This window comes from Propithecus coquereli, unplaced genomic scaffold, assembly GCF_000956105.1.
Source record: "Propithecus coquereli isolate 6110/MARCELLA unplaced genomic scaffold, Pcoq_1.0 Scaffold39, whole genome shotgun sequence".
Classification (NCBI taxonomy): Eukaryota; Metazoa; Chordata; class Mammalia; order Primates; family Indriidae; genus Propithecus; species Propithecus coquereli.
Genome location: NW_012149618.1, coordinates 4,177,810 through 4,203,300, shown reverse-complemented (window position 1 = coordinate 4,203,300; position 25,491 = coordinate 4,177,810). Strand labels below are relative to the sequence as shown.

At 48.7% G+C, this 25,491-nt stretch overlaps 1 protein-coding gene across 1 annotated transcript in view; it reads right to left on the bottom strand.

Annotated features, from left to right (window-relative positions):
* Positions 1-25,491, bottom strand: part of PLB1 (phospholipase B1) — a 119,075-nt gene that overhangs the window by 45,759 nt on the left and 47,825 nt on the right. The window contains exons 18-29 of the mRNA XM_012652416.1: positions 18,395-18,453; positions 16,476-16,549; positions 14,905-14,948; positions 11,052-11,160; positions 9,855-9,906; positions 8,388-8,468; positions 6,678-6,743; positions 6,373-6,473; positions 3,809-3,890; positions 1,152-1,256; positions 944-1,039; positions 647-718 (exon numbers count right to left, since the gene is read on the bottom strand). Of these exons, the coding sequence (XP_012507870.1) occupies positions 647-718; positions 944-1,039; positions 1,152-1,256; positions 3,809-3,890; positions 6,373-6,473; positions 6,678-6,743; positions 8,388-8,468; positions 9,855-9,906; positions 11,052-11,160; positions 14,905-14,948; positions 16,476-16,549; positions 18,395-18,453 (941 nt within the window). The remainder of the gene's footprint in view (positions 1-646; positions 719-943; positions 1,040-1,151; positions 1,257-3,808; positions 3,891-6,372; positions 6,474-6,677; positions 6,744-8,387; positions 8,469-9,854; positions 9,907-11,051; positions 11,161-14,904; positions 14,949-16,475; positions 16,550-18,394; positions 18,454-25,491) is intronic.

Here is a 25,491-nt window from a genome sequence, read left to right as displayed (position 1 = left end):
CTGCCTCACATCAGCCTGGCACAGTGGATCCCAGCCTTGGCCCGAGACCCCCCAGAGGGATTTACAAGGTGAGGATGACAGCTGCAGAGCTCCAAGAACCTTTCTGACATCTTTCGAGTAAAAATGGGGGCTCGTTCTGTGTGTCCTTCCTCGTTCATGTCTGCTTTCCTAGCTCCAGCTGCCAACTTGCCACCCCCGCCCCCAGCCCAACCAGACGGCATTCCGGGTCTCAGTTCCTCGCTCTGCCCACGTGCTCGCAGAGGCACTGGCACACGAAGACAGGGGTCCTTCTGTCCCACCTGCCCTTGAAGTTGTCCCCTGCCCCAGCCTTCAGCATGAGAGCTGGACGCGCCACGTGCCCCATGCCTGCCTGGAAGGCTGTGTCCAGCCCAGACTTGGGCTAGAGCCCCAGTGATGCAGGGACCAAGGAGTGTTCCAGGGCCACTGGGGTCACTGTCTCTCCCGGCCCAACCACATGGGGCATTCGGGGCAGTTAGCCTGGAGTGTACGATGGGGTGGGCGGGTGGATGCAGCTGGAGGTGGGGCGAGGGCCTAGAATGCGATGCACCGAGAAGGCTGATGGGAGCCAGGACCCAGGGAAGCAGCTTCAGTCGGAGGCGTTAGAAGGACACACTTTTCACTCTACCTGACTCGGACATATGACATTGATCTTGTTTTCAAAATTATGCTGTGTTGTCTTCTGGCCAACAGGTTCCAGCTACACCAAGAAGCAGGAAGACAGGGAGTGAGAAACAGGCGGCCAGGATGGACAGCTTGGGTCGGGTCGGGGTCGGGGACAGAGGCAATAGGACTTTTCATCACTGCTGTGCAGGAATCACACAGCCTGTGTGTCAGGCCTCTGAGGGCCTCCAAAGGCTTCCTGGAGTCTTTTTCTTATCGTGGGCGGGGCAGGGGGCGAGTTTTCCTGCCTCAGCCATCTTACCATATTTCTCCAGAGGGCAGTGGCTGCACGGGCGTGAGTCTTGCTGCTGAAATGGAAACAGTCAGGAGCGAAGAAAGAGCTGTCAGGCAATCCCTCCTGGTTACCAGGTGAGAGAGAGAGGCAGTTATAGAGACACTGGATGACACAAATGAAACAGCCACACACTATCTGTGGGTTCGGTTTATCTACAACGCTTGCTTTCTTTTACCGAGGTCTTTGGCATGTCCACGTTTTCCAAGAACGGCTGCACAACCACAGTAAAATCTTCCCTTGTGTCGTAGCGTCCACTCTCAACCAGCTGGTGAGTCCCCTCCTGAAGGAGGAGAAGGGGACAGGGGTCAGGCGGTCCTCTCTGCATGCACTCGGTCCTTGGCCAGTCTCTTTCTCCAGCACAGAGTTAAACACAAGCTGACTATGGAGTGAAATCGACCTTCAGCAAAATCTCAGTTGATGCGAAGCCAGCTAGGTACTTTCCAGATCAACCCAGACTCTGCTGCAAGTGCATATACCTGGCCTAGGCTGTGAAACGGGGAAGGTAAGAAAAAAACACCTAAGTCTGTCAGCTTCACCCCCTTTTAAAGCTATTGTGATTAAAGATTTGAGGGTGGCATTATTTGATTAAATGACATTTTGGATAATCCTAATACATTTATTTCTATCCTACATTTGTTCAGAAAGATCAAAGGTGAATTAGTAATATTTAATGTGTATTTATACTGCTTGTGCATGGTGTGTATATGCTTCTTTGAGACTCTCAGACCTGTTTAGGAGAGTAACAGAGCTGTAACCATCACAGCTTCTGCTTGGGGTCACTTCTAAGAAACCAGTTACCCCAGTTCTGGCTCCTACTCTGGCTGGACTCTGCCATCCCGCTGCTCACCAGGGTTTCTACTGTTTGGGGCTAGGACTCCGGCTGGAGAGGGAAGTCAGGCTTAGGTACCCAGGGATATGATGTGTTCACTTCAGAAGATCCCACGAACTGTCTTTTCCTGGGGTAGCCAGAAGGAGAGCCCTGGTTAGGGACCCCTTGTGTCTCACCTCCCAGGCCAGTCTCTGCCTTAAGGCATGAGGGAAGGAAAGAAGGTGGCTTCTCGCAAGGGAGGAGGGAGGTGCAATACCAGGAACTAGCTGTGTGGGTTTCAGCTAGCTGCTTCCCTCTCTGAGCCTCTGTTTCCTCACCAGTAATGGAGGATGTTGGGCTCCTGGACCATCTCTTAAGCCCCTTCCCACACTACTGGCTGCTCCGGGATCAGCCATGATGGCTAATAGAGGAACCACACACCTTTTGACAGTGGAAAGAAACAGTGTGTAGAGTCTCTGGCACATGATAAGCACTAAGAAAATGAACGCAGTTATTAACAGTAATGATCATCTCCCAGGAGTGTGATGAGAACCACAGTGTTCGCTGGAAGTAGGGAGTGAGCTAATTCTTAGAGAGCACGATGGCCTCACGTGGCTGACATGCGAGTGACTCCAGGGCACCAGATCGGGGGCTCAGTGGTGACTAGTGTCAGACCTGGGAACAGCTGGCCTACCTGCCGAGGCCGGGGGACAGTGTTGGTGGGTACCTCTCCTCTTCGGCTGTTCAGCATCTGAAACCACTTGCGTGTCTGAAGACCCCCCACTGCGTGAAGAGCAGCCTGCCTCCCACTGTGGAGGCTGAAAGAGACGAATGCTCGCTTTCCCAACACCCCTGCAGCCAGGGCATGTGACTGAGGCATCGCCAATCAACCTCTCTGGGACAGCACAGCACCCATTTCTCCAGGAGTGGCAGCTGTGTCCGGTTCCTGGACAGTGGAGTCCACGATGTCTTCACTAGACTACGTCTGTGACCTGACTGATTCTCAAGGCTTGGACCCTAGAATCCTATGAGACTGTGATTCCTGGTGGCTTGGCCTCTGACCCCAGCTCTCTAGCTCTGCCAGAGATTCTGCTTAAATAGTAAATCTGCTTAAATTAATAGAAACTGCATAAGCTTTTGTTGCTTACAGCTAAGAACCCCAATTGAAACAGCGCTGCTCTCGTGGCCATAACCTCAGCTGCCTTCCCTCCCCTGGTGTGGGCCATGGCCTTCCTCCCAGAGTCAGGAGCTTGCTCATGGCAGGAGGAGTACAGCAGAGGAGTCTACAAGGAAGTGGTTCTACTCTAAGGAGTCCGTAGACACCTTGAAGGATGAATCAAGTCTGGAAGCTTGCAGCCTACTCTGGAAGGCAGCCTACCACTGTCCTCTTTGAGTGACTGGACAATTGTTTGGGGGGAAACCCATGATGGTCAAGGGAGTCAGCTGTTCTGGTCAAAGATTCGGGGGAGAAAGGACAAAAATGAACAACCCACAAGATGTAGGCCATCTGCTGACTTTCCTTCTCCTTGTGCTAACAGCATCTGTCCCCATAGGAGGAGAGGACGGGGGACGCACGTCATCTCACCGAATCCTCCAGACCCTCTGGGGAGGCAGGTGTCTCAGCCTCCATTTCCTTGGAAGGTTAGAGAAGTTTCATCACCTACTTGTCTAAGGTCACACAACTAGTGAGCAGAGTCGGGGTTTGGATCTGGACAGATCCACTCTGAAACATCTTTCCACAATACACATCTGTCGTGGACAACTGGAAACATTCATTTCCGTGTAAAGCCCAGGAACTGAAAATTCAGCAAAGTGTGTTCAGTGACTCAACTCTGCAGCTTAATTCAAATACGCTGAAGCACGGCCCCTGATGCCCCCAGGGTGTCTTTAAATCAGCAAAGGAGTCGCTGGTCATCGCCCACTCAGCCAGGGTGAAGATTACCTAAGCACTGATTCATTCCCTAAACAGAGCCACCACACCACACCGCCGTTCCATGCGGTCTCAGAGCCCCTTCCTGGCTTACCTGATACTTCCTGTTCACTTCGATGACAGAGGCAAGTTCTGTTGAGTTATCATCAAACTTCAGGACACAGGGACACAGAGACCTGCAGACCAAAGAGATGTCCCCACCCCACCAAGATCACCATTCTGAATAAGTGATGCAGAAACCTTGGCTGGAGACTCGACGTACTTCTTTTAACTTGGAGGTATCTGAACTCTGTGCTAATGAGGGGTCTGGCCAGCTAACCTGTTGACTGTTCCAAAGGAAGCTGAAGAAAATTTCCCAGGCCTGGATTTGCTCTTAAGGAGGGAATAGTTACTTCTTCTGACATCGGCAGGAGCAACTTTTATGGAGCTGAGTCACCTTATGGCTGTCTGAGTGTTGTGCAGATGAGGCACACCCCCTTCCAAATAATAGTGACAACAGTAATTGCTAATGTACATTGAATGCTACTGCACCAAGTACTGGTAAGAACTTTATCAGTATTAACATGTTTAATCCTCCCAGCCATTTCAGAAGTTGTATTATCATTATCCCCATTGTACAGATGAGAAAACTGAGGCTCAGAGTGGTTGAGTAACTTTCTCAAGGTCACAGCATTCTGAATGTGGGAGCCGGGACTTGAACTCAAGTCTGTCTGGCTCTGAACCTGACCTCTTAATCTCTCTACTGAACTGCTTCTTTCCAGTCTGTAGCTTTGGCCTGGTTGGACACCTGGCAAATCTGGGCTTTTCGGCTGGGGGATGAGGTCACAATAGTGTGGATGGTTTAGCGTGGACTCAGCAGTGCCGAGGAAAGCACGGCCACTCAGGCGGAACAGCAAAGAGGTGGCAGGACAAGGTGACCCCAAGTCCATCCAACCCTGACATTCAGTGACTTGGCCATTTCAGATCTGCAAATGACCAGGCAAATGCCTACTCTGAACCTTTAGTTTTAATGATCCGAAAAACCCTGCAGTGATGGGTAGCAAGTGCCTTTCTGTCAGCTGCTCTGAAATGAATACACTGAACCCCTCGTGTGGCCCAGCAACTAAAGAAAGTGGGAGCCCGGGAATGAGTCAGCAGCTGAAAACAGCATGTCTGACGCCAGCTGCGCTAATAGGCACGTGTCACCCAGTGGCCATCCTGTCTCTGCTTGCAGCCTTCTCCAGGGAACCTGTGCAGCCTGGGCCCCCAGATATGGTTTAGCGTGGATCTTTAGGGGAGCAGCCAAGGTACCCCTTAATTTCCAAGAGCAAGTCTGGCTCTTGTGAATTATCCATTCAGTCATTCTGCTAACAGCAGTGAGCCCCTCAGCTGTCCTAGCAGGGACTCAGACGGGGTTCACAGGCTATGGGGCAGAAGGGAGGCACGTGAATACCATGACATGTGCTCAGGGCTGTGGTGGGGGAGGGGCAGGAGTGGGGAAGCACAGACGCCGCCGGCCAGAGGAGGCCTTGCAGAAGGAATGCCGGGAAGTGCTCCTGCTTTGGTTAGATGAACATCTCATTCCTGAGGGCCACAGGGACGTGCAATACAGGTTGGGTCTCCCTTGTCTGAAATGCTCAGGACCAGAAGCATCTCAGATTTCCAATTGGGGAATGTTTGCATTACCCTGTGGGCATCACACAGGCCTTTTTGACATTTTCAACAATATCTTTATACCACAGCACAGAAATAAGCAAAAAACCAACCAACCAAACCACACAGTGAGTAATGCATGTACGTCTAGGCCCCACACGCGGAACCTGCCGTTGGCGTGTCCGGCCTGCACTCGTGCCACTTTGTTACCCTTTGCCGGCGTGTGTGGAGAGACACCATGAAGGGGGCTGGGAGGGCGTTTTCCCCTTGGGGACGCTGAATAACTGTGTGTTGTGTGCCTCTGCTTTTGACTGCAACCCATCACATGAGGTCAATGTGGAATTTTCCACTTGTGGCATTGCATTGGCACTTAAGAAGTTTCAGATTTGGGGGCATTTTGGATTTCAGATTTTCAGATTAGGGATGCTCAACCTATGCGAGAGGGAAAAGGCGTTTGTGTTTGGCTCTGGAAGCCAAGGGATGAAGACATCCTCTCAGTGGCCTTCCCAGGAACAGGGCTCTCTGTTCTCTGGGAAAGACTGTTCTCTGGACTCTGGATTGTGATTTGACCACCTCCTCCTCTAGCAAGTGATGGTGGCCCTGTATTTGTGAATGCCCAGCCTGGAGCACCCACGCCAACCAGAGGTGCTCCCTTTCCTGGAGATGGGCCTCCAGAAGGGGCTGGGGAAGCTCTGGACACACTTGGAAGTTGGTCTTAGCAGAGCCTGAGTGCTCCTTGGGCCTTTTCCACACAGCCTGAGTCCATTCCTAATGCTCTACTCTCCCCTCCTGGAGGACCAGAGGGTGCCTGGTGGCTGCCGTGGCAACAGAGGCAGAGGTGGGTTCCACATGCACAGCTGAGGCAGGGAGCTGAGGCCTATGCTGGGGTCAAAAAACCCTGGGATGTTCACCCATTGGACCTTTTCAGGTTAGAAGATGGTGGGGAGGGGGTGTCTCAGCAATCCTCACATCTCTGCGCTTAGGTTTTCTAACGAATCTGCTAAGCAGCGAGAGTGGTCATCTGACCTGAGGATCAGCCTCGGGCAGTAGACTTCAGTCTCCTGGTACAGCTCCCGCAGGGCGGTGATCTCTATCGCGTTCACCAGATTCACGAACGCCCGAGGAACCTGTGGAAAGGCAAAGGCAGTCGCCAAGAGCGTGAGGCTGGGCAGTTCCAGCCTCTTATCTGGGCCTGGGGCCCGCTCCCCCTGCTGGAGTGTCAGACCTAAGGACTTCATCTGCCCCACCCACTTCCTTCACCCCCTCTACTCCCCATGGATGCCTCTGCGTGCAGGCGGCTGCCCAGAGGCCACGCAGCCCAGCCTCCGTACCTCAGCGTGGAGGATGTCCAGAGCCTTCCTGATGTTGTCAGTGAAGTTCTCGGCAGAATACTGGACCTGCAGGAAGAGGAAGCGTCTCTTGAACACCATTTGTCTCCCATCTCTCTACAGACTAGGGATACTTTCTCTCTTGGTCCCTTCTTCCTGTATGTCATTCAGAGTGGACAACACTGAAATGTAGGTTTGCCTTTGGGGGCCCCAGCCTCGACACCAGCCCCATGGTGCTGGGGCTTGTCATGGCTGTGACCCTCAGGGAAAGGCCCTCTCTTTTGCGTGGAGCTGTGGAAAGCTCTGGATCTACTTCACAGCAACTAGAGGGAGAGCCTTAGCTTAGGCCCATCCATCTCTGGGCCCCTCTAGAATAGGGGTGTTGGAGCAGACGACGCTAAGATCTCCTGCAACTTGAGCAGTCTCTGGTCCTATGGCCGAATCTCCTCTGCTTGGAGCCTCAAATGTCTGGGGAGCCACACCCTAAACAAATCACATAAGGAGATAACGGGAAGGGAAGAGGGTCTTGTGAAACACTCCCATCCCAAGCCTAAACACATTTTAACTTGTTTCTTCTGATCTTGATATTTGTGATTTTTAAGATATTTTTTAAAGCAGAACAACTCTTTCTCCGATTAAAATCTAACCAAGTGCCCTGCTCTGCAGACAATGGCAAAGCTGTGCCCCTTGCAGGGAACCGGGGAGGGACCTCCCACCTCCCCACCCACAGCCCTGAGACTCCCCTGTGGGTCCTTCAGATCACAGCTTGAAACTTCTGACGCCTGGTGACTTTGGTGCCAGGAAAGTGGGCTGTGAGGGGTCTGGGGGACAGAGTCGCCCCTTTGGGCAGGTGCTCACAGGCAAGATCACTACTTCCTAAACATCACTGTGCTGGTCCCTTTTCTGTCTGACAAACCTACTCATCTTCAGGTCCCAGTTCGAAAGCCTCCTGCTTAGTGTAAACCTCTCCAACAACCCCCTCCCCGACGCACACCAAGTTCCCACGGCAACTTTGATTTCAGACCTCTCTTCCGTGTGCCTCACTAGAACCACATCGTGATGGCTTCCTTGTGGCATGATGAATTGTCTCTGTCTCCCTCCCCTGGCAGTGTAAGTTCCCTGAGGACAGAGCCTGTGTTTCATTTGTCACCACTTAGCTCCTAGCAGAGCGCCTGGCATAGGCGCAGGTGGGAGACTAGTCAGCACAGCCTGTGGGGTTTCTTTCGGCCCAGAGGCTGGGGTTCCAGGAAGAAATGCACCAATGATAGAGCAGCAGCCTTGATCTTGGGTTTCCCATCAGCCCAGAATGACTTGGCTCTGACCCTCCCTACGTGCCATTGTAGGAAATCAGCTTTCCCACACGCGTGACAGCACACAGGTGGAGACGGCAGGGCCGCTGAAGCCTGGAGAAAGGAGCTAACCTACGACTCCCTGTGAAGACAGGCAAGATTCTTCCAGGTCACTGGAATGATACCTTGGTTTCTAGAATGATACGATCAGGCTCCCTTGACAGGAAACTTAATCGGGATCAATCTTGTAACCAATCCTGCTTGTTCAGTTGAACCTCTTCCTGGGGGTGGACGCCCTCTTGGTCTTGGGGTTAATCCCAGGCTGGACCCGAGTCCAGCAGCTGCCCTGATCCAGGCGCGGGTGACTGGGCCACGGAAATGATTCCCTGGGGCTGAGTCCCTAGTGAAGGGCCTGGAGACCTACCGGGTCATTGCAGAAATCACAGAGGTCATTGCCGCCTATAAACAGGGTTATTATCTTCCAGTCCTCCTCAAAATGTATCCTCTGAAATAAATAGGAAACAAACAAGTAAGCGCCTTGTCCCAGGGTCAAGTCCAGGAAAATACAAAGTGCCGAACACTAGAGAGGATGCGTCTCGCACAGTAGGGTGTTTAGTGGACTTTCCTATTTTCTGTTCTTTGGTTTTGGGGTCCTGAGGTCACAGGTCCTAAATGGCTCATTTACTTTAGGTAGAATCACACAGCACAAGGGTCACAGTTCCCAGCTGTCCTGCTGGGAGTGGCCGTAGACACCCCCTGAGCTTCGTTCCTCTGTCTCTGGCACAGCAAGGAAGTCGGGGGACCTAGGGGGACGGTGGTTCTGGCCATGGGAAAGGAACGTTTGGTTGTTCTACGATCTCTGGAAGTCCTGCATTCTAACTTTGCCTTAAGGGAGAAAGGACCATCTTTCATGAAGAGGGAGCTCTCCAAACTCAGATCATTTACACAGTTAAGGCTCCCTGTCAACAAAGCAAGCTGGAGGGGCCAGTTAGAGCAAGGTGGCCGCTCTCAGCACGTGCTCTGAAAAGATCATGCCACCTTTGGGAGCTGTCTCCTCCAAGAGGGACGTGGACAAGTATTAATATCTGAAGTCACAGGGCTAGATGGAAGGTGGGCAGCCACACACATTCCAGAAACTGTGGCCACAGGACAACTGTGGCCCTCACAGCCTGGTACATTGTCCCAGGCCTACGTAGCTTTGCTTCTCTGCCCGATGCTTCCAAAAGAGAGTAGGAAGAGAAAGATGAAGACAAAATCCAGGGAAGTTTGACATTAATGGTAGATTATCCTGAAAACCTCCTGATGATAGAATTTGAGGAACATTAAATATTATATACAACATAGCTAATCCCAATCCCGCTCTTTAATTATTTTATCCACCTGAGAACACCTTCAAAACATCTGAATTGACAACCCTACTTTTGCTTGAAGAAGGACCTCCTGTCATCCTTCAGAACCCAGGTCAAACGTCTCCTTCTCTAGACCTCCCTGGCCCTCCCCTGCGTAGGGGCCTTCCCCTTCCTCTGCACCCACAGAGCCCTCCTGATGTGGCGCATGTCAACTGTTTTATAATTTTGATTTGTCATGTTGGTCTCCCCTTGTCAGCTCCTTGAGGACAGAACGGTGCTGTGCTGTGTTCTCCCGTGTACCTCCAGCCCAGCTCAATGCCTGACTCATGACAAATGTTTAATTTGAATAGCTGACTGAGTGGCTAAACAAATGAATGGGGTTCCTCTTTTCAGAGGAGCCGTGTTTCAGGCTTCAGATGTGTCTGCCGGAAGCCCAGCCTGGCTCCCATCCCCCCTCACCCCAGCGCTGACCTTCCGTGTCCACAGATTTCTCCTGCCCACTTCCCATTCCACGGGCTCCCACCCGGACCCCCCAGACTCACTGTGTCGTTCATCATCAGGTCCACCAGCCTCCTGGCCTGGACAGGTAAGTCCCTGTTGGCACACACAGAAGGCAGTAGAGTGAGACACAGGGCCGAGAGGAGAACTGAACGGAGAGAGCAGGAACCAAACACCTAGCAGAGGAGGGCGCAGGTGGGCCTCCTGCAGGAGGAACGGACTGAAGGCCATGACACAGAGCCCCTTCCCCATCCAGGCTCCACTGGGGTGGGGCTGGTGACTGTGCTCAGGAAGGCTAGAGCACTGCACATGTGAGGGGATGACTCTCAGTGTGACTATTTTCTGATTGGCATATTTGATGGCCTGCTTTTCTTTCTCTTCCAAGCCAGGCTTGTTCTAGGCAAACAGAAGGTCTGCACGTGAGTATTTCATGTCATACACAGCTCAGCATGTGCCCATTTTGGCAGGTGCCATGACTTTAGCATCCCCACCCTCAAGGTGACATGGTCAAGTCAGACAGACCTGCGTTGGACATTTAGTTGCCTCTCGTTAACTATGGGAAAGTGACTTAAATTCTCAGTTTTAAAAGACTACAAAATGGAGATAAACCCACCCATCTTAGAGGGTTCTTGGGAACAGTAGATGAGATGGACAAAGCAGCCCCGAGGGGGTAAAGGCTACTACTGGTGCCAGGCAGCCTGGGTTTCAATCCTGGTTCCACCACAGACAGCTCTGAGATCTTGGCAGAGCACTTCACCTTGCAAGTCCTCAGTTTTTCCCTTTGTAAAATGGGAATGGTAAGCATACTTTCTTCATAGAGTTGCTGGGGGAGTTAAATGAGACGCCATATAAAGAACTTTAGAACAGTGCTTAGCACATGGCAAGCATCCATTGAATTAATTCCATCATCATCAAAAAGTCCCTGGCCCTGTGCCTAGCAGGAAGCATTAATTGTCATCCTCTTCCCCTCTTAACTATTAGCCTAACTAACCTGATCTTGGTCATGGTACACTAGGTATCAGATAACCTGGGTGCAGAGAGGGATTGGGGATAAACTAGAAGATTTCTGTGTCTGAAGTAAGGGACACCCCCAAGGGAGCCTCATCCAGCCTTTGACCCTTAGACCCCCTTCATTGACCAAGCCCCCCAACCTTCAGCCATGAGCCCCAGTCTAGGCCCAAGCACACCCCTAGATCCCCAGAGGACCTGTGCTGTCCACCCCCCTGGGCACCGTTGCTCACTTAGCTCGGCTTCCTGCCACGGCCTGGTTTAAGAAGGCTCCAGCACTATTTTCTTTCCCAGTGCCAACAGAGAAGCCCTTCAGGGAAGGGTTGAATTCCCGGAGGATGTCTGGAAATATAAGGCAAAGACATGCATAGTAACTACCACAAAGCAGTCTTCAAGTTCCTTTGACAAGCACCAGTGGGTGTTAGGGACAAAGCAGAGTCCCCAGCCCACTGCACTTACTCTTACCCCCACGGTTCACCCAGCACAGAAAGAGAACGGTCAGCAGGCTGACACTTGGTCACAGGACAGCACACAGTAGGTGCTTGCTCAATTATCATTGATCAATGTTAGTCTCGGTTGGTGCTTTCCTCATGCAATTTCTTTTTTTCTAAATACTTGATAACTTACATACCATAAAACTTTCCAATTTAAAGAATACAGTTATAACTTTTAGTATATTCATACAGTTATGCAACCATCACTATACTCAACATTAAAATATTTTCATCCCCCCAAAAAGAAACCCTGTACCCATTAGCAGTCACTCCCATTACCTCCAACCCTGTGGCAATCACTAATCTATTTTCTGTCTCTACAGATTTGCTATTCTGGACATTTCATATAAACGAAATCATACAATACAATGTCTTTTGTGGCTGGCTTTCTTCCACTTACTATGTTTTCAACATTCACTCATGTCGTAGCAGGTATCTGCACTTCATTCCTTTTCATGGCTGAATAATATTCCACTGTCCAGATACACCACATTTTTATTCATCCATTCTTCAGTTGATGGGCACTGGGGTTGCTTCCACATTTTGGCTATTATGAGTAATGCCACTATGGACATTGGTGCACAAGTTTTTGTGTGGATTTCTTTTGGATATACACGTAGGAGCGGAACTGCTGAATCATATAGTAACCCTGTTTAACCTTTCGAGGAACTGCCAGGCCTTTTCCCAAAGCGGCTGTGCTATTTTACATTCTCAGAAGCAGTGCATGAGGGCTCCAATTTTTCCACATCCCCACCAACACTTGTTATATCTTTTTATTATAACCATGCTAGTGGATGTGAAGTGGTATCTCATTGTGGTTTTGATATGCATTTCCCTACTAATTAGTGTTATTGAGCATCTTTTCATGTGCTTATTGGCCATTTCTGTATCTTCTTTGGAGAAATGTCTATTCAGATCCTTTGCCCATTTTAAATTGGGTTGTCTTTTTATTATTGAGTTATAAGAGTTCTTTATATTTTCTAGATACAATTTTCTTATTAGATATATATTGGCAAATATTGTCTCCACTCTTTGGTTTGCCTTTATTTTTTTGATGGTATGCTTTGAAGCACAAGAATTGGTAGTTGGTACTAATGTAACCTCTTTGCTTGTTACAAGTCTATTCAGATTTTCTATTCCTTATTAAGTCAGTTTCAGTTGTGTCTTTCTAGGAATTTGTCCATTTTATCTAAGTTATCTAATTTATTGACATATAATTGTTTATAGAATTCCCTTTCTCTTATAATCCTTTTTATTCCTGTAAGGTTGGTAGTATCTCCTCTTTCATTCTTGATTTTCACCACCCCCTTGGTCAATCTAGTTACAGACTTGTTAGTTTTGTTGTAATTTTCAATCTCATGCATTCTAATGTTTTTGCCACACTGTATCTATACATGACTTTTCACTTCTTCATCTCCCCAAATTGGCTCAGAACTCCGGAGAGCTGAGTCTGTAGATACCCTAGGGCCTCACAAAAGGCTCAATAAATGTTTATGGACTGAATTAGAAATAGAACAAAGTTCAGACAGGCTAGGAGAATTGTTCAAAATCAGATAGCTACCGAGAATGGAATCTCAGGCTAGAACCCTGGTCTCACAGCTCCAACACAGGGCACTTGCCCCGTCTCAGAATCTACTAGGATATGGGAAAGAAAGTGGCTGGGTGGCAGCCAGAACTCTAGGGCCCCATGCCATCCAGCAGAGTGCTCTCTAGAATCAAGCACTGCTACAGCTTCTACTCAACACAGATGGACTCATTCCTGTGGCTTTGGGGACACTGTATGGAAATTACTCTGATTTCTACTTAGTAGAAGGAAGAACTGTGAGGCCACCAGAGCTATCTGAAAATAAAATGGTTTGTCCTAGGAGGTGGTAGGTTCCCTGTTACTGGAGGAATCCATCACCAGCTACCTAGCTATTAATACTTGCCAGGAATGTCAGAGAGAGGAACTACACATTGGATAGGGCAAGAACTTGCTGGTACATGCTGTTATCTTTGCCAGGAACATTCCATCCCCTTTCCTTACCTGGTGAATTCTAGTTCTTGAAGCTATTTTTCAGAAGACAAGGTTAGCAGCCTTCATATTTATTTTCCCCTAAACTTTGCACATGGCTATGATTATTGGTTCATGTGGCTGTCTTTAGGAAGACATGCCCCAAAACAGACTTTGGTGATATCATCAGGGCATTCTCCTATTTCCCAAGCACCCAGCACTGGAGTGTCTGCTGGATTAAATCAAATGGGGGGTTGAACAGAGTTCTCTTTTGACCTTACATTCTTATAAGTTTTCTAACACATTTCCATATAGTTTTTTTCCCCCTGCATTATCCAGTGCCTACAATCAAATTGTCTTCATATCTCTAACAAGGAAGAATCTGAACAGCTAATGTTCCATTTTTGGGCTAAGTGTGTCAGGGGAGTCCACCTGAGGGGTGACATTGTCTCAATCTTTCGTAAATCAGTTTGGTGGAAGATCTTGACACAAATGATTCCCAATCATCTCGTCCATGACAATAGCGTGGGAGTTAGAGAGCCCAGCAAGCTGTTGCCTATGCTGGGCCATCTCACAGCCCAGCTCATCACACTTCCAGAGACATCCCAAACCATCTCCTAGCAGTAGGGGGGCTTATTTATATAGCTTGTGTGTAGACCAAGAAATAAAGAAGACAGGGAGTACCTGTGGCACAGAACCGTGCCTACTTCAATCCCAACAGGATTTGCGAATAACCAAAACAGATAACAAATGCCAGGTCTGATCAACTCTGCCTCTGTCATCAAAGTCTTAGTGGCTTAAAGTTCAAGTAATTTCTTAGCTTCTAAGATACATTACCAAGGGGTATGTCTCAGAAGAGTAACCGAAAATGGGACCAATTAAATTTCTCTCTGGCAAAATAATTAGCAACATTTTAAGGGGAATGAATTCAATGTAAGCATTTACCGCATGTGTACTTAAAGAACAGGCCCTGGGATGTGTATGCACTCAGGAGAATCAAGAGATGGATACGACCAGACCTTTCAGAGAATGCAGTCAGGCTTTAAAAAATCATTCCGAGTAGGTTGTTGAAGTAAATTAAGGAAAAAGTTGAACCCCAAATATGGCCGTGTTTGCCCAGCCCGAACAAGGGAACTTCACCTCCTCCTGCTGCAATAGCTGTGGCTCCGAAGCGACACAGAAATCGAGCGTGTTTGCGCCCAGCGGCGCCTGCATGGACGCCTCCCCGTGCGCGCTGTGCTGCATGGACGCCTCCCCAGGGGCACTGTGCTCCAACCGGAGGCACAGCACGCACGGGTCTCCTTCTCGTCTTGAGTCCCTTTTCTATAACTCCCACTAGGATTTCGTCTCTTTTCCTCTCTGACTCTCTTCCTTCCTTGGACAAGACCATTTCTTTTTTACGATCACGATATCTCCCCCGCCAGGTAAATACGACTATTTCGTTCTTAACCCCCACCCCAAACCCCAAGGCTCCCATCACGCTCCGGGAGCGGAGCCCCGGCAGCCCGGGGCAGCAGCGCCCCCTGCCGGACGCGGCTCGCGCCGCCGCCTCCCGCGCATTCCCGCCTCCAGGGGGAGCGGCCGCCCGCGCGCACTCACTCGCCAGGGTGGTGACCGTGCTGACGTTCTGGTCGCCGCCAACACTGTTTCGTGGGAAGCAAGAGAGAAAATGAAGGTTTAAAATGCCAGCCATGCCGAAACGCTTCAGACACTGCCATGAAAGCCCTTTCTTCCGAGAAACACCCAGGGGCTTGGAGCCTGCCCTTTCCCCACCATTTCCGTAGAAAAACCGAAAAGCAAACGGGAACACAGCTTCTCTCTCTTCTCCCCGCACACCGGAACATCCACACAAAAACCGCATTCAAACTGTCTGATCTTCTCTGACGTTGGGCCAGGGGAACTAAGTCGGTCCCTGGCAGCCCTGCCCACCGAAGGAAAGTGGCCCCCCTTTGGCCCCCCCATCTCAACTAGCCGCTGCAGCTGTGCATTAACGTTATTAGTAAAAACAGTTTTGTTTTTTTTAAAAAAAGTTTGCCCTGTTCTTTCTTTTCCTATAGGGCTTAGAAAAGCCATTTTAAAAAGATGTCTTCTAGAGAGTAAGGGATCTTCCAAGCCAATCCAGAATTTCAAGATGGTCTAAGTTAGACGGGATTCCAGGCATAAAAATGCACAGCATTCCCAGGTGTATTGGATTTCTTGCTTTTCCATACTCCCTCACGCTATGTCAGACATGTCTGGGAACATCTAACAGGTTCCCCAAATGTTTGGGGTTTAGCTCTGCGGAGCAACATGAGGGGGGAATGCCACAGATTCCGCACTCGGGTGAAAGCTGGCGTCAGGTAGAGATGCCAGACTCCAGGGTGAGGAAACACCTAACCTGCCCCAGCTGGCCCTTCAAAGCACAGAGGTAAAGTGCAAGTCCTGCTCGCTGCAGCTCCTGGTAGAGGTTTGATCACAGGCAGAGAGGGAACAAGCCTGTCCAAAGCAATCCATGATCGGGGAATGTACTGGATTAGGGGCCAAGAACCATCTGTTCTGCCTCTTGTTCTTTTTACCATCTGGCTGTGTGATCTTGGACAGGTTACTTGCCCTCTCTGAGCCTTGTTTCCTCATCTGTAAAATGAAGGGCCCTTTAATAATGATACCAACTACCATTTCTACCTGCTTTGTGTCAGGTGCTACCCTGGGCACCTCAATTCTCTCTAATCTTCAGGCAGTGCTTGGTAGTAGTATTATCCCTGCATCAAAGATGAGGAGACAATCTCGGAGAGGTTAGGCTTGCCCAAGGTCACATACAGCTGGGCAGGTGGGGCTCACGTACAGCTCTGGTTCCAAAGGCAGTGATCTGTCCATCACTAAGGCCACTGCCTTCTTCTGAGATGACATCACAGATGGGGAAATGGAAGACAGAGAAGAATTTCCAACCCAGGCATCTATATAGTTTCTTCCCTAAACTCCTCCTGCTTCAGGTCTCAGCTCCTGTTTTGGGGAATGTAATGGTTCGGGGAAGCTGCTCGATTACCTTCTTCAAACTAAACCTAGAAGTTTGTCATAGCAAAGAACCAGGTGGCCCATTTTTCTGCTTGAGGCACTGTTTTCTAGAATGCTTGGAGGTCTTCCTTTGCTCTGCAACTGAAGGGTCTTTGGGCCCTTGCTACACCCTCACTCACCTCCAGGACAGGCCTCGATACTGAGTCAGTACGTCCAAGATGTTCCCAGGTGTGGCCCCGGCCCCATTGCCTGCCTGAGAGGGAAAAACAAGGGGATGAGTTTCCCTACGTTTCCCATGGCCCACCTCTGGCTGCCTGCCGGATGGTCCGTGTTCTCATCCCGCCCAGAACAGCCTGGGTGCCCTCTAGAATCTAGGGTCTAGATGGCGCCACGGCTCAATGTGCATCCTGCCTTTGCAGAGATGAGCGAGAGCTCCCACTGGGAAAGCCTGGCGCCGTCCACAGCCCTGCCTCGTTCTAAGAAACCCTGCCTGGACCAAGACCAAGTGAAACCAGCCCAGCAAAAGTGCGCTGGAAACAAGACTGTCATGTACGTTTTTCAAAAGGACACATTTCAGGGTCTTGTTTTTCTCATTTTGTAAAGGTGTGAAATATGTGGTAAAAGGAAACATTTCATAATCCTTCTATACCAATATATCTCACTTATGTACAGTTTAAAAAGTAGCAATAAAATGAAATCCTACATACCTACCACTCGGCTGACGAAAGAGCATGATGTGGGCACACTCTGCAGGTGCCTGTCCCTTGCCTAAAGCTTATTTGTGAGCAGAGCTGTTCCAAAGGCCATGCTGAAGGCTGACCTCCACCAGAGGTCCCCCCTCCACCCAACCCCGGGTGTGATCCCTACTCTCTGGGGCCCAATTCCTTTGCTACCTGCCAGGTAGGTCACACTCAAGGTGCTGCCTCCCAGGAAGTCCTTCCTGCGCAGCTGCATTCAGTCTTGATGACTCCCTAGCCTGACAGTATCTTCAAGGAGACCAGAAGTTTGGGCAGAGGTGACCTCAGGCCCCACTGGGCAGGAAGCGGTTGGGATTAAGCAAGGTGCGGAGGTGCTAAGGATCAGCCCGCCAGTCCTTCCTGAGAGGTGATGTGCAGCTGGGCCTTTGGGGGAAGAGTCACTGCAGGGCCATGGAGGCGGCTGCTATAGTACAGGGATCGAGTCCTGATCCTGGCTCCAGCACTTGCAAGCTGCGTGGCCGTGGGCGCCCACTCCACCCTGCCCGGCTGCACCTTCTTTACTGGTTGAATCTAAGGAAAGTCACACTTCAGAAGATTTTGTCATGAGGACGTTGAGTGAGATAATATCATGTGAACAGGCCACAGACACGAAAGGTGTCAGCTGGTCCTTGGGGAGGATTTGGCTGGAGACCCTGCATTCTATTGACCCAGGGAACGGCAGCTGGACTCTATAATGAGTGACTATCGAATGGGAGCTGATATCTGGGAACCTCTGGGTGTCCCTGCACCCAGGCTCCCAAAAGGCCTCATTCTGCTTTTCATGGACATATAGCTCTTTGCAGGGGCTGGGGTGTCCCTGAGGGGCAGCTGCAGTGGGCTTGGGTCCTCTCTGGCACCTCTGCCTCCTCCACTGACTCTCGTCTTCTCACCCTCTCCGCCACCGTTAGCACCCGTTCCCATCTTATCGTCTCTTTGCCCCTCTCCTTGGTACCTTCCCTTAGCTTCCCGACATGCGCAAAACAAAGCACTGGATCCTCGACAGAGGTCTACACCACGGTCGGGAGACCTGCTCCAATCCTGCCCCACTGCTGACAGGCTGTGTGGCTTGGGGTGGCTCACTCCTGTCACTCATGCTCACTCTGGCGTCCCTCCACTCCTGCTCTCTCCTTCATTCCAGCACCAGGGGAGGAAGATGAGGTTAGAATGGAGGTGGGAAACCACAGTGGGCAGGGAATGCTGTTGAATGCCTGGGTGGGTTGGAGGGACAGAGAAGAACTGGACATCGGGAGCCAGGATGGCAACGTTTAAGAGCTAGGAGTGAGACCTTCTCTTTCCAAGTTCTCACATCAATCAAGATCTTTTCCTCTCCTGCCCCTTCCTTCTACATCAGGGTGACTTACCGTGAGAGAGTCACCCAGGGCTCCAATTACTTTGATGTCGGCCGGCTTCAACCTATGAACTGAGAGAACAAGCAGGAGTGAATGGAAAATGGGGGTTCTAGGGAAGCACTGGTCCTGTCGTCTCTGAAAACAAATGAACATCTTCCAGGGAAACGGAGAGAAAGTCAGTTTTTAACAGCTATCCACTTTGGACAAAAGATAGAAAAGGGCCACCCTTGTCAATAGGCTCAGCAGTGCCAGCCATGGAGCCTGACTGCTCATGTCTTCTCTGCGGCACCGGGACACAGGGGTTGGGACCTGAAAGGTGGGCCCCGCTTTAATAGGGGAACTGTCTGCTCATGTTTGCTGAGACCTGATGCTACACGTGCGCAGTGGCAAGCCATTGGCAAGGTGATTTGGGAGTAGGGAAGGAATTGTGGTGGAAACACAACCAATATTTTATTCTAGAATCTGATGATATTTGGGGTAAAAATATTATATCATCTTATAAAAACATCAGCTCAGTTTATCTAATGTGAAAAGGGAAACATTTTTATACCACTATTTTTCCCCCCTCCCCGCAGCCTATACCACTATTTTTTAAATTGAGGCTGGGAGCGGTGGCTCACGCCTGTAATCCTAGCACTCTGGGAGGCCAAGGCGGGCAGATCGTTGGAGCTCAGGAGTTCGAGACTAGCCTCAGCAAGAGCAAGACCCCTTCTCTACTAAAAAAAAAAATAGAAAGAAATTAGCTTGACAACTAAAAATATATAGAAAAAATTAGCTGGGCATGGTGGCGCATGCCTGTAGTCCCAGCTACTCGGGAGGCTGAGGCAGAAGGATTGCTTGATCCCAGGAGTTTGAGGTTGCTGTGAGCTGGCCTGACACCACAGCACTCTAGCCCGGGCAACAGAGTGAGACTCTGTCTCAATCAATCAATCAATCAAAACACTATTTTTAAAGTTGACATGAAAGTCACATAACAGAATTAACCATTTCAAAGTGAACAATTTAGCGGTATTTAGTACATTCACAACCTTGTGCAACCATCACCTCTACCTGGCTCCAAAACATTTTCCTTACCCCAAAAGGAGGCCTTATACCCATTAAGCAGTTGCTCCCCATTTTTCCCTTCCCCTAGTGCCTGGCAACAAATAATCTGCTTTCTGTCTCTATGGATTTACTCATTCTGGATATTTTATATAAATAGCATCATACAATTTGTGACTTTTTGTGTCTGGCTTCTTCTACTTTGCATAATGTTTGCAAGGTTCAAGTACGTCACACCACTTGTCGATACGTCATTCCTTTCTATGGCTGAGTAACATTCCACTGTGTGCATATACCACTTCGTTCATCCGTTCATCTGTTGATAGGCATTTGGGTTGTGTCCATTTTTTGGCTATTATGAATAGCACTGCTATAAACCTTTGGTACAAGTGTTTGTTTGAATGCTGGTTTTTAATTATTTGGGATATATACCTGAGAGTGGGATTGGTGGGTCGTATGGTAATCCTTTGTTTAGCTTTTTGAGGATCCATCAAACTGTTTCCCACAGCCTGACTCCATTTTTAAAAAAATCTCTCGAGTGTAAGCACATGCTATGATGTGGCAGCTATGAGCTCATAGGACAAACATATTCAACGCCAAGCAGTGAGTGGCGGGATACTCTGGGGACTATACAGTAATCAGAAATGGAGAAAGTCCTCAAGAAGCTCACAGGCTAAGGAGAAAATGAGAAAGATCCACGGTTAGCACCATGCATAGACTGACAAATGCTAAGAGGGGTATAAAGTGACATGAAGTTCGAGAGCTGGAGGGATGATCTCTCCCTGGGGGTGTGAGGAGGGGTCACAGCAGGCGTCACAGGGAAGGTAGCATTTGAATTAAGCCTCAGGAAATACTGAGACGAGGATGAGGGAGAGAGAGATGGGGTGATGGAGGGAAAAGTGTGTGACATCTATAAAGCGTAGCTGCTCACACAGTTTGGCTTAAGTGAAGGGCATATGAGAGAGACTAACAGAAAATAACTTCAGAAAGGCAGGTGGGACCACAGGCCTTTTATGCCTGGCTAACGAGATAGGAGATTAACACAAATATTGCTATTTATGAAATTACTTACATACACATACCATTACGGTATCCACCTACCCTTACCTTATGCGCATACGAACACGGATCCAAGTGCAGCTGGGGGACCACACCTACAATTGCTTCTGCCATATACAGCTTGGTCACTCAAGTCACGAGCTCACCTCCCGCTCTCCCAATTACCTGACTCCCAAGGTCTCCCTGACTTTGCCAGAGTGCCACCTTTGCTCTGAGGTGTGCCTTCTGTCACCTCTAGTGGTGCAGTGGGGCACTAAGCTGTTAAAATAGCTTTCATGCCTTGGAAGCAGCCTAACGCAGAGAGTGTACCGGGAGTGGCCCGCTGCAGGGGGAGGAGTCCATCATTTCAGTGGGCCATTGCTTAAGATGGACAAACTGAAAGTTGTCTGCAGGAGGAAACCTATAAAAACCTGCAGTGAAACACAGAGGACAAGATGATTTCAACACAGCTGGACTACAGAGAGCCCACAGCACCCATCGACATCCAAATCCTGGTTGTGGAATTATACCTGTGCAGGAAGCTGTATTAGCACACAGTGGAAAAGGTGCCCAGAGGGATCTCTGGGTCTCACCTCCTTCCGTGGAGACATCTTGTCTACCTACTTCCATGCTGCCTGCAGACGGGAACTGTCGCTCCCACTGAGGACTTGCTCTCATTGGAAAAGTAAATAGTCCCTGCTCTTCCCGTGAAGATACAAACACCTGCATAACTGTGAATGTATATATGCACAATATATAGATTAGCGGTCCTGCAGACAACTTTCAGTTTGTCCATCTTAAGCAATGGCCCACTGAAATGATGGACTCCTCCCCCTGCAGCGGGCCACTCCCTGGTACACTCTCTGCGTTAGGCTGCTTCCAAGGCATGAAAGTGCATCAGAATCACCTGGAGGGCTTGTTAAAATACAGATGGCTAGGCCCCGCCCTCAGACCTTCTGATTCAGTAGGTCTGGGGTGGGCCCAGGGGTTTGCTTTTTTCTTTTCCCCCTCCCAAGAGTGGTCTCACTCTGTCACCCAGGCTGAAGTGCAGTGGTGCGATCACAGCTCACTGCAGCTTCAAACTCCTGGGCTCAAGGGATCCACCTGCCTCAGCCTCCCGCGTTGCTGGAACTACAGATATGCACCATACACACCTATTTTTTTTTTTTTAAGAGACAGGGGTCTTACTCTGTTAAACTCCTGGCCTCAGCGATCCTCCTGCCTCAGCCTCCCCGAGTGGCTAGGATTGCAGGCGTGTGCCACCATGCCCAGCAGGATTAGCATTTCTAGCAAGTACCCAGGTAATTAACGCTGATGCTGCCAGGCCAGTCTGGGTGCCACATTTTGAAAACCACTGATACAGACACTTTTTATTTTTGAAGCTGTTGATGGTGGTCAGTTTCTGCACTTGTAGCTAAAAAGGTCAGAATTGCTTCTTCCTATATGTACAAATCGTCCCTTGGCTCACACAACTGAAGCTGCCATCGCAAAGTCTGACGGCAGGTTTGCAGCTCTGCCTCTTGGATTCAAAAGCCACTGAGTGGCTTTCTTCAGAGCTCTTCCTCCTCCTCTCGCGCCATGCCTTGAATCCCCCCTGCCACATGCGTACACACAACACACCCCCTTCCCCTGATTACCCCTTCCCAGACACCCTCAGCTACAGTATGTGGTTAGAGGAACAATATCAAATCACAAAGCCAGCTGCGTAGCACACGTCCACAGGGCTGAGCACGAGAACTTTAAAACGATCTCTTCTCAAAGAAATCAAGCTATGGGTAAAAAAGGCAACAAAATGGAAAATAAGACCCCCTCCCTTAGATTCTGGAGTGGTTTATTTTAGTTCCTGGTGATGATAGTCAATCACTTTATTCTTTTTTTTTTTTTTTTTTTTTGAGACAGAGTCTCACTGTGTTGCCCGGGCTAGAGTGCCGTGGCGTCACCCTAGCTCACAGCAACCTCAAACTCCCGGGCTCAAGCGATCCTCCTGCCTCAGCCTCCCGAGTAGCTGGGACTACAGGCATGCGCCACCATGCCCGGCTAGTTTTTTCTATATATTTTTAGTTGTCCAATTAATTTCTTTCTATGTTTAGTAGAGATGGGGTCTTGCTCTTGCTCAGGCTGGTTTCGAACTTCTAAGCTCAAACAATCCGCCCGCCTCAGCCTCCCAGAGAGCTAGGATTACAGGCATGAGCCACGGCGCCCGGCCAATCACTTTATTCTTAATGCCATACTGCATAATATAGTTAATTCTATGAGCTCTAGCTAGAGTGCAAAGGTTAGGGGAAATCTTTGGGGCTGGTAAAACGTGAAGAGATGAAAAGATTTGCTTCAAAAGCATTATTATTATAGTTTGTTAAAGAGGCAGCTAAAACTGACCATTCCTATCTCCTAAGTTTGTAGCGTACAGAAAGGACACACACACACACACACACGTTTATGTCTATGTGTGTGTATGTATGTATGTAGATAGATTGATTTGGTGGGGGAAGTTTTCCAGTTGGTTATTCTGAAGAATTTTCAGCAAGAGATACAATAACAAACCAAATGAAGCAAGCCTAGGTGGGAGGAGTTGATTTATCTGAGATTTTATTGTTGAGATAGAGCCCAAGGCATTTCATTGGTTTCATATTCTGTAGACCTTGGTTTGAGGTTTGTTAACGTCATCATATGCAACAAAGACACAGCCCAGAGGTACAGCAAAGCACTTTAGCAATTGCTCTCCTTGGAAAAAGAACTATTTAGAGATAAGATTAAATTTGTGTGGGCTGATTAGCTAAACATTATCTGGTACAAACTGTCCACCGCCTTGAAATAAATCGATAAGCACATCATTAACTCATCAAGATTTCCACAGAGGGGGCCTTTTATCAGAAGGCCATCCAAGCTATGATGAAGGATCACGAATAGCAAGGCAACTGTTCACTATACATGAAAAGTTATGCCCAGGAGAAATGTTTGGCACACTGGTGTTTTGTCTCATGTCACCCAACAATTTAACTACCTGGGGCCATAATCTGTAAAAACCAACATTCTCTCAATTGGCAGCTAGGATTGCCCAACCTACTAGCTATCTGATTTTAGGGACTTATGTAAGGACTTCCACAATGGTGGTAAGCTACTAGCACAAGATTGGAACCTTGTTTCTGCCTTTGGGGTCATCTGTATGAGTTTACATGAACAAACGTGTGCTCAAGAAATGTGATAACTTGAATTAAAGGCTAAGTGGCTTGTAACATGGACTTCATAGCTCTCAAAGCTTTAAATGATGAAACTATGAGGCAAGGAAACACTTATTCATCCAAGTGTCTCGAGGGTGAGTTGGAACTTGCTCAGTAGTCTGGTGGTGCCTGGGGACAAGCAGGCTGTTACTTACTGGGTGGCATCATTCCTTTCGGATGGCAGGGTGGGCCGAGGCACGAGACCCAAGAGCAGGTGGTAACCATGGAAACAGCTTCAGTACCTACACTAAACAACACACTCCTGGCTCACAATGAGGTGAAACCTCTAATGAATGACCATGCAGTGCCATACTGGCTTTTGAAGAGCTCATTTTAGCCAAATAGGTCAAATAAATGATATCAGGGGCTCAGAAAGGAATTAATGGCTTAAAATAAATGAATGAACTGTTCCGATTTATGCCATTGGTAACAGCAGCACATAATTAGCTTTGTAGATTCTTATTTTCAAAAGCTATTAATTTTTCCTCTTCATGGAATTAGCAGATTGACTTCCAGGTAGCCAATTTCAATAGAAAGCCAATAAGCCATGTCCCTCTGACTCCTCATTGCCACTCTTTTATTGTGAAAAGCTACTTTTTCCCCTCCCTGGGAAAACCTTAAATCAGCTAGTAGGCCCAATTCATTTTTCTCAGTTACACTATGTAGGGAGAGGGCCATCTAGTAACATAAAATGATGCGTTTATGAAGTTGTAATGCCCATAGACGATAACATTTGGCAAATTGCATGTGTGCACTGACTAGGAGGCTACCAAATGCCAATTGGTTACATCAACTCTATAATCTCATCCCAAGGCCCCATAGATCAGTGGAGGAGGTTCGTCGCCCGTGAGCTCTGAAGTGTAGAGAGAAAGAGACACCCAGGCTGCCAGGGGCCATGCCTGCTGGTGACAGGCAGTATGTTATTTTGAAATATCACTTTTGGTGATGTTTAGATCCATTTATCTGTAGGTTGATTTGAGAGAAACACTAAAAAAGGGACTACCAAGGTCTTAGTGAAAAATTGTTTCAATGGAAATCACTTTGGTCTAGTTGACATCTAAGATCTTTTTCAATCCTGAGCATTGTTGATTTGATGAATTAGAAATATTCAGCAGTTCAGATTAGTTCAGCATTTATTGGGCTTCTACCATGTGCTGAGTCATTAGAAGTATAAAGATAAGATGACTCACTTTTATAAGATGTGTATCAGATGCCTTCATTTCGATTAGAAATTGCAAACATGATCTCTAGAAGAGCAAATGACCTCACCAGAAATATACTCATCAGAGGAAAACAATAATGTGGCGCTGTGCTAAGTCCTTTTGCCTATCCAATCAGTCACACAAAAGATTAGAATGTTCAATCATAGATCAAGAGCACAATAATGAAATGTGTTTTCATTACTGGCTAGTGAGCGGTGGCCATTTTTCTGAGTGACGGTTTCCAGGTGGTCCTCAGAAGGGCAGGCCCAACACCCATCTATGAGTGCTGCCACCCATGTGGAGAGAGTGAGTGTTTGGTTCCCATCCCCACCTTGCTTAGATGGGGGAGCCTAAATCTACCCATCTGTTTATATAAACAGCTCCTCTCACCATAGTATCTCAGATCTAAAGGTCTGGAGATCTCTTGCTCTTATATCTCCAAGTGCTGATAAACACAATAATCTCCACGGTTGGGGAATGAAGAAAAGGTTTACATTTTATCTGGCTTTTAGATGTTGAAATATGCTCTAATGGATTGGTTATCACTGTCATTACAGAAACATAATCTAGACAGATTGCAAAGTGCTTTATAAGTCATCCTTTCAGAGTG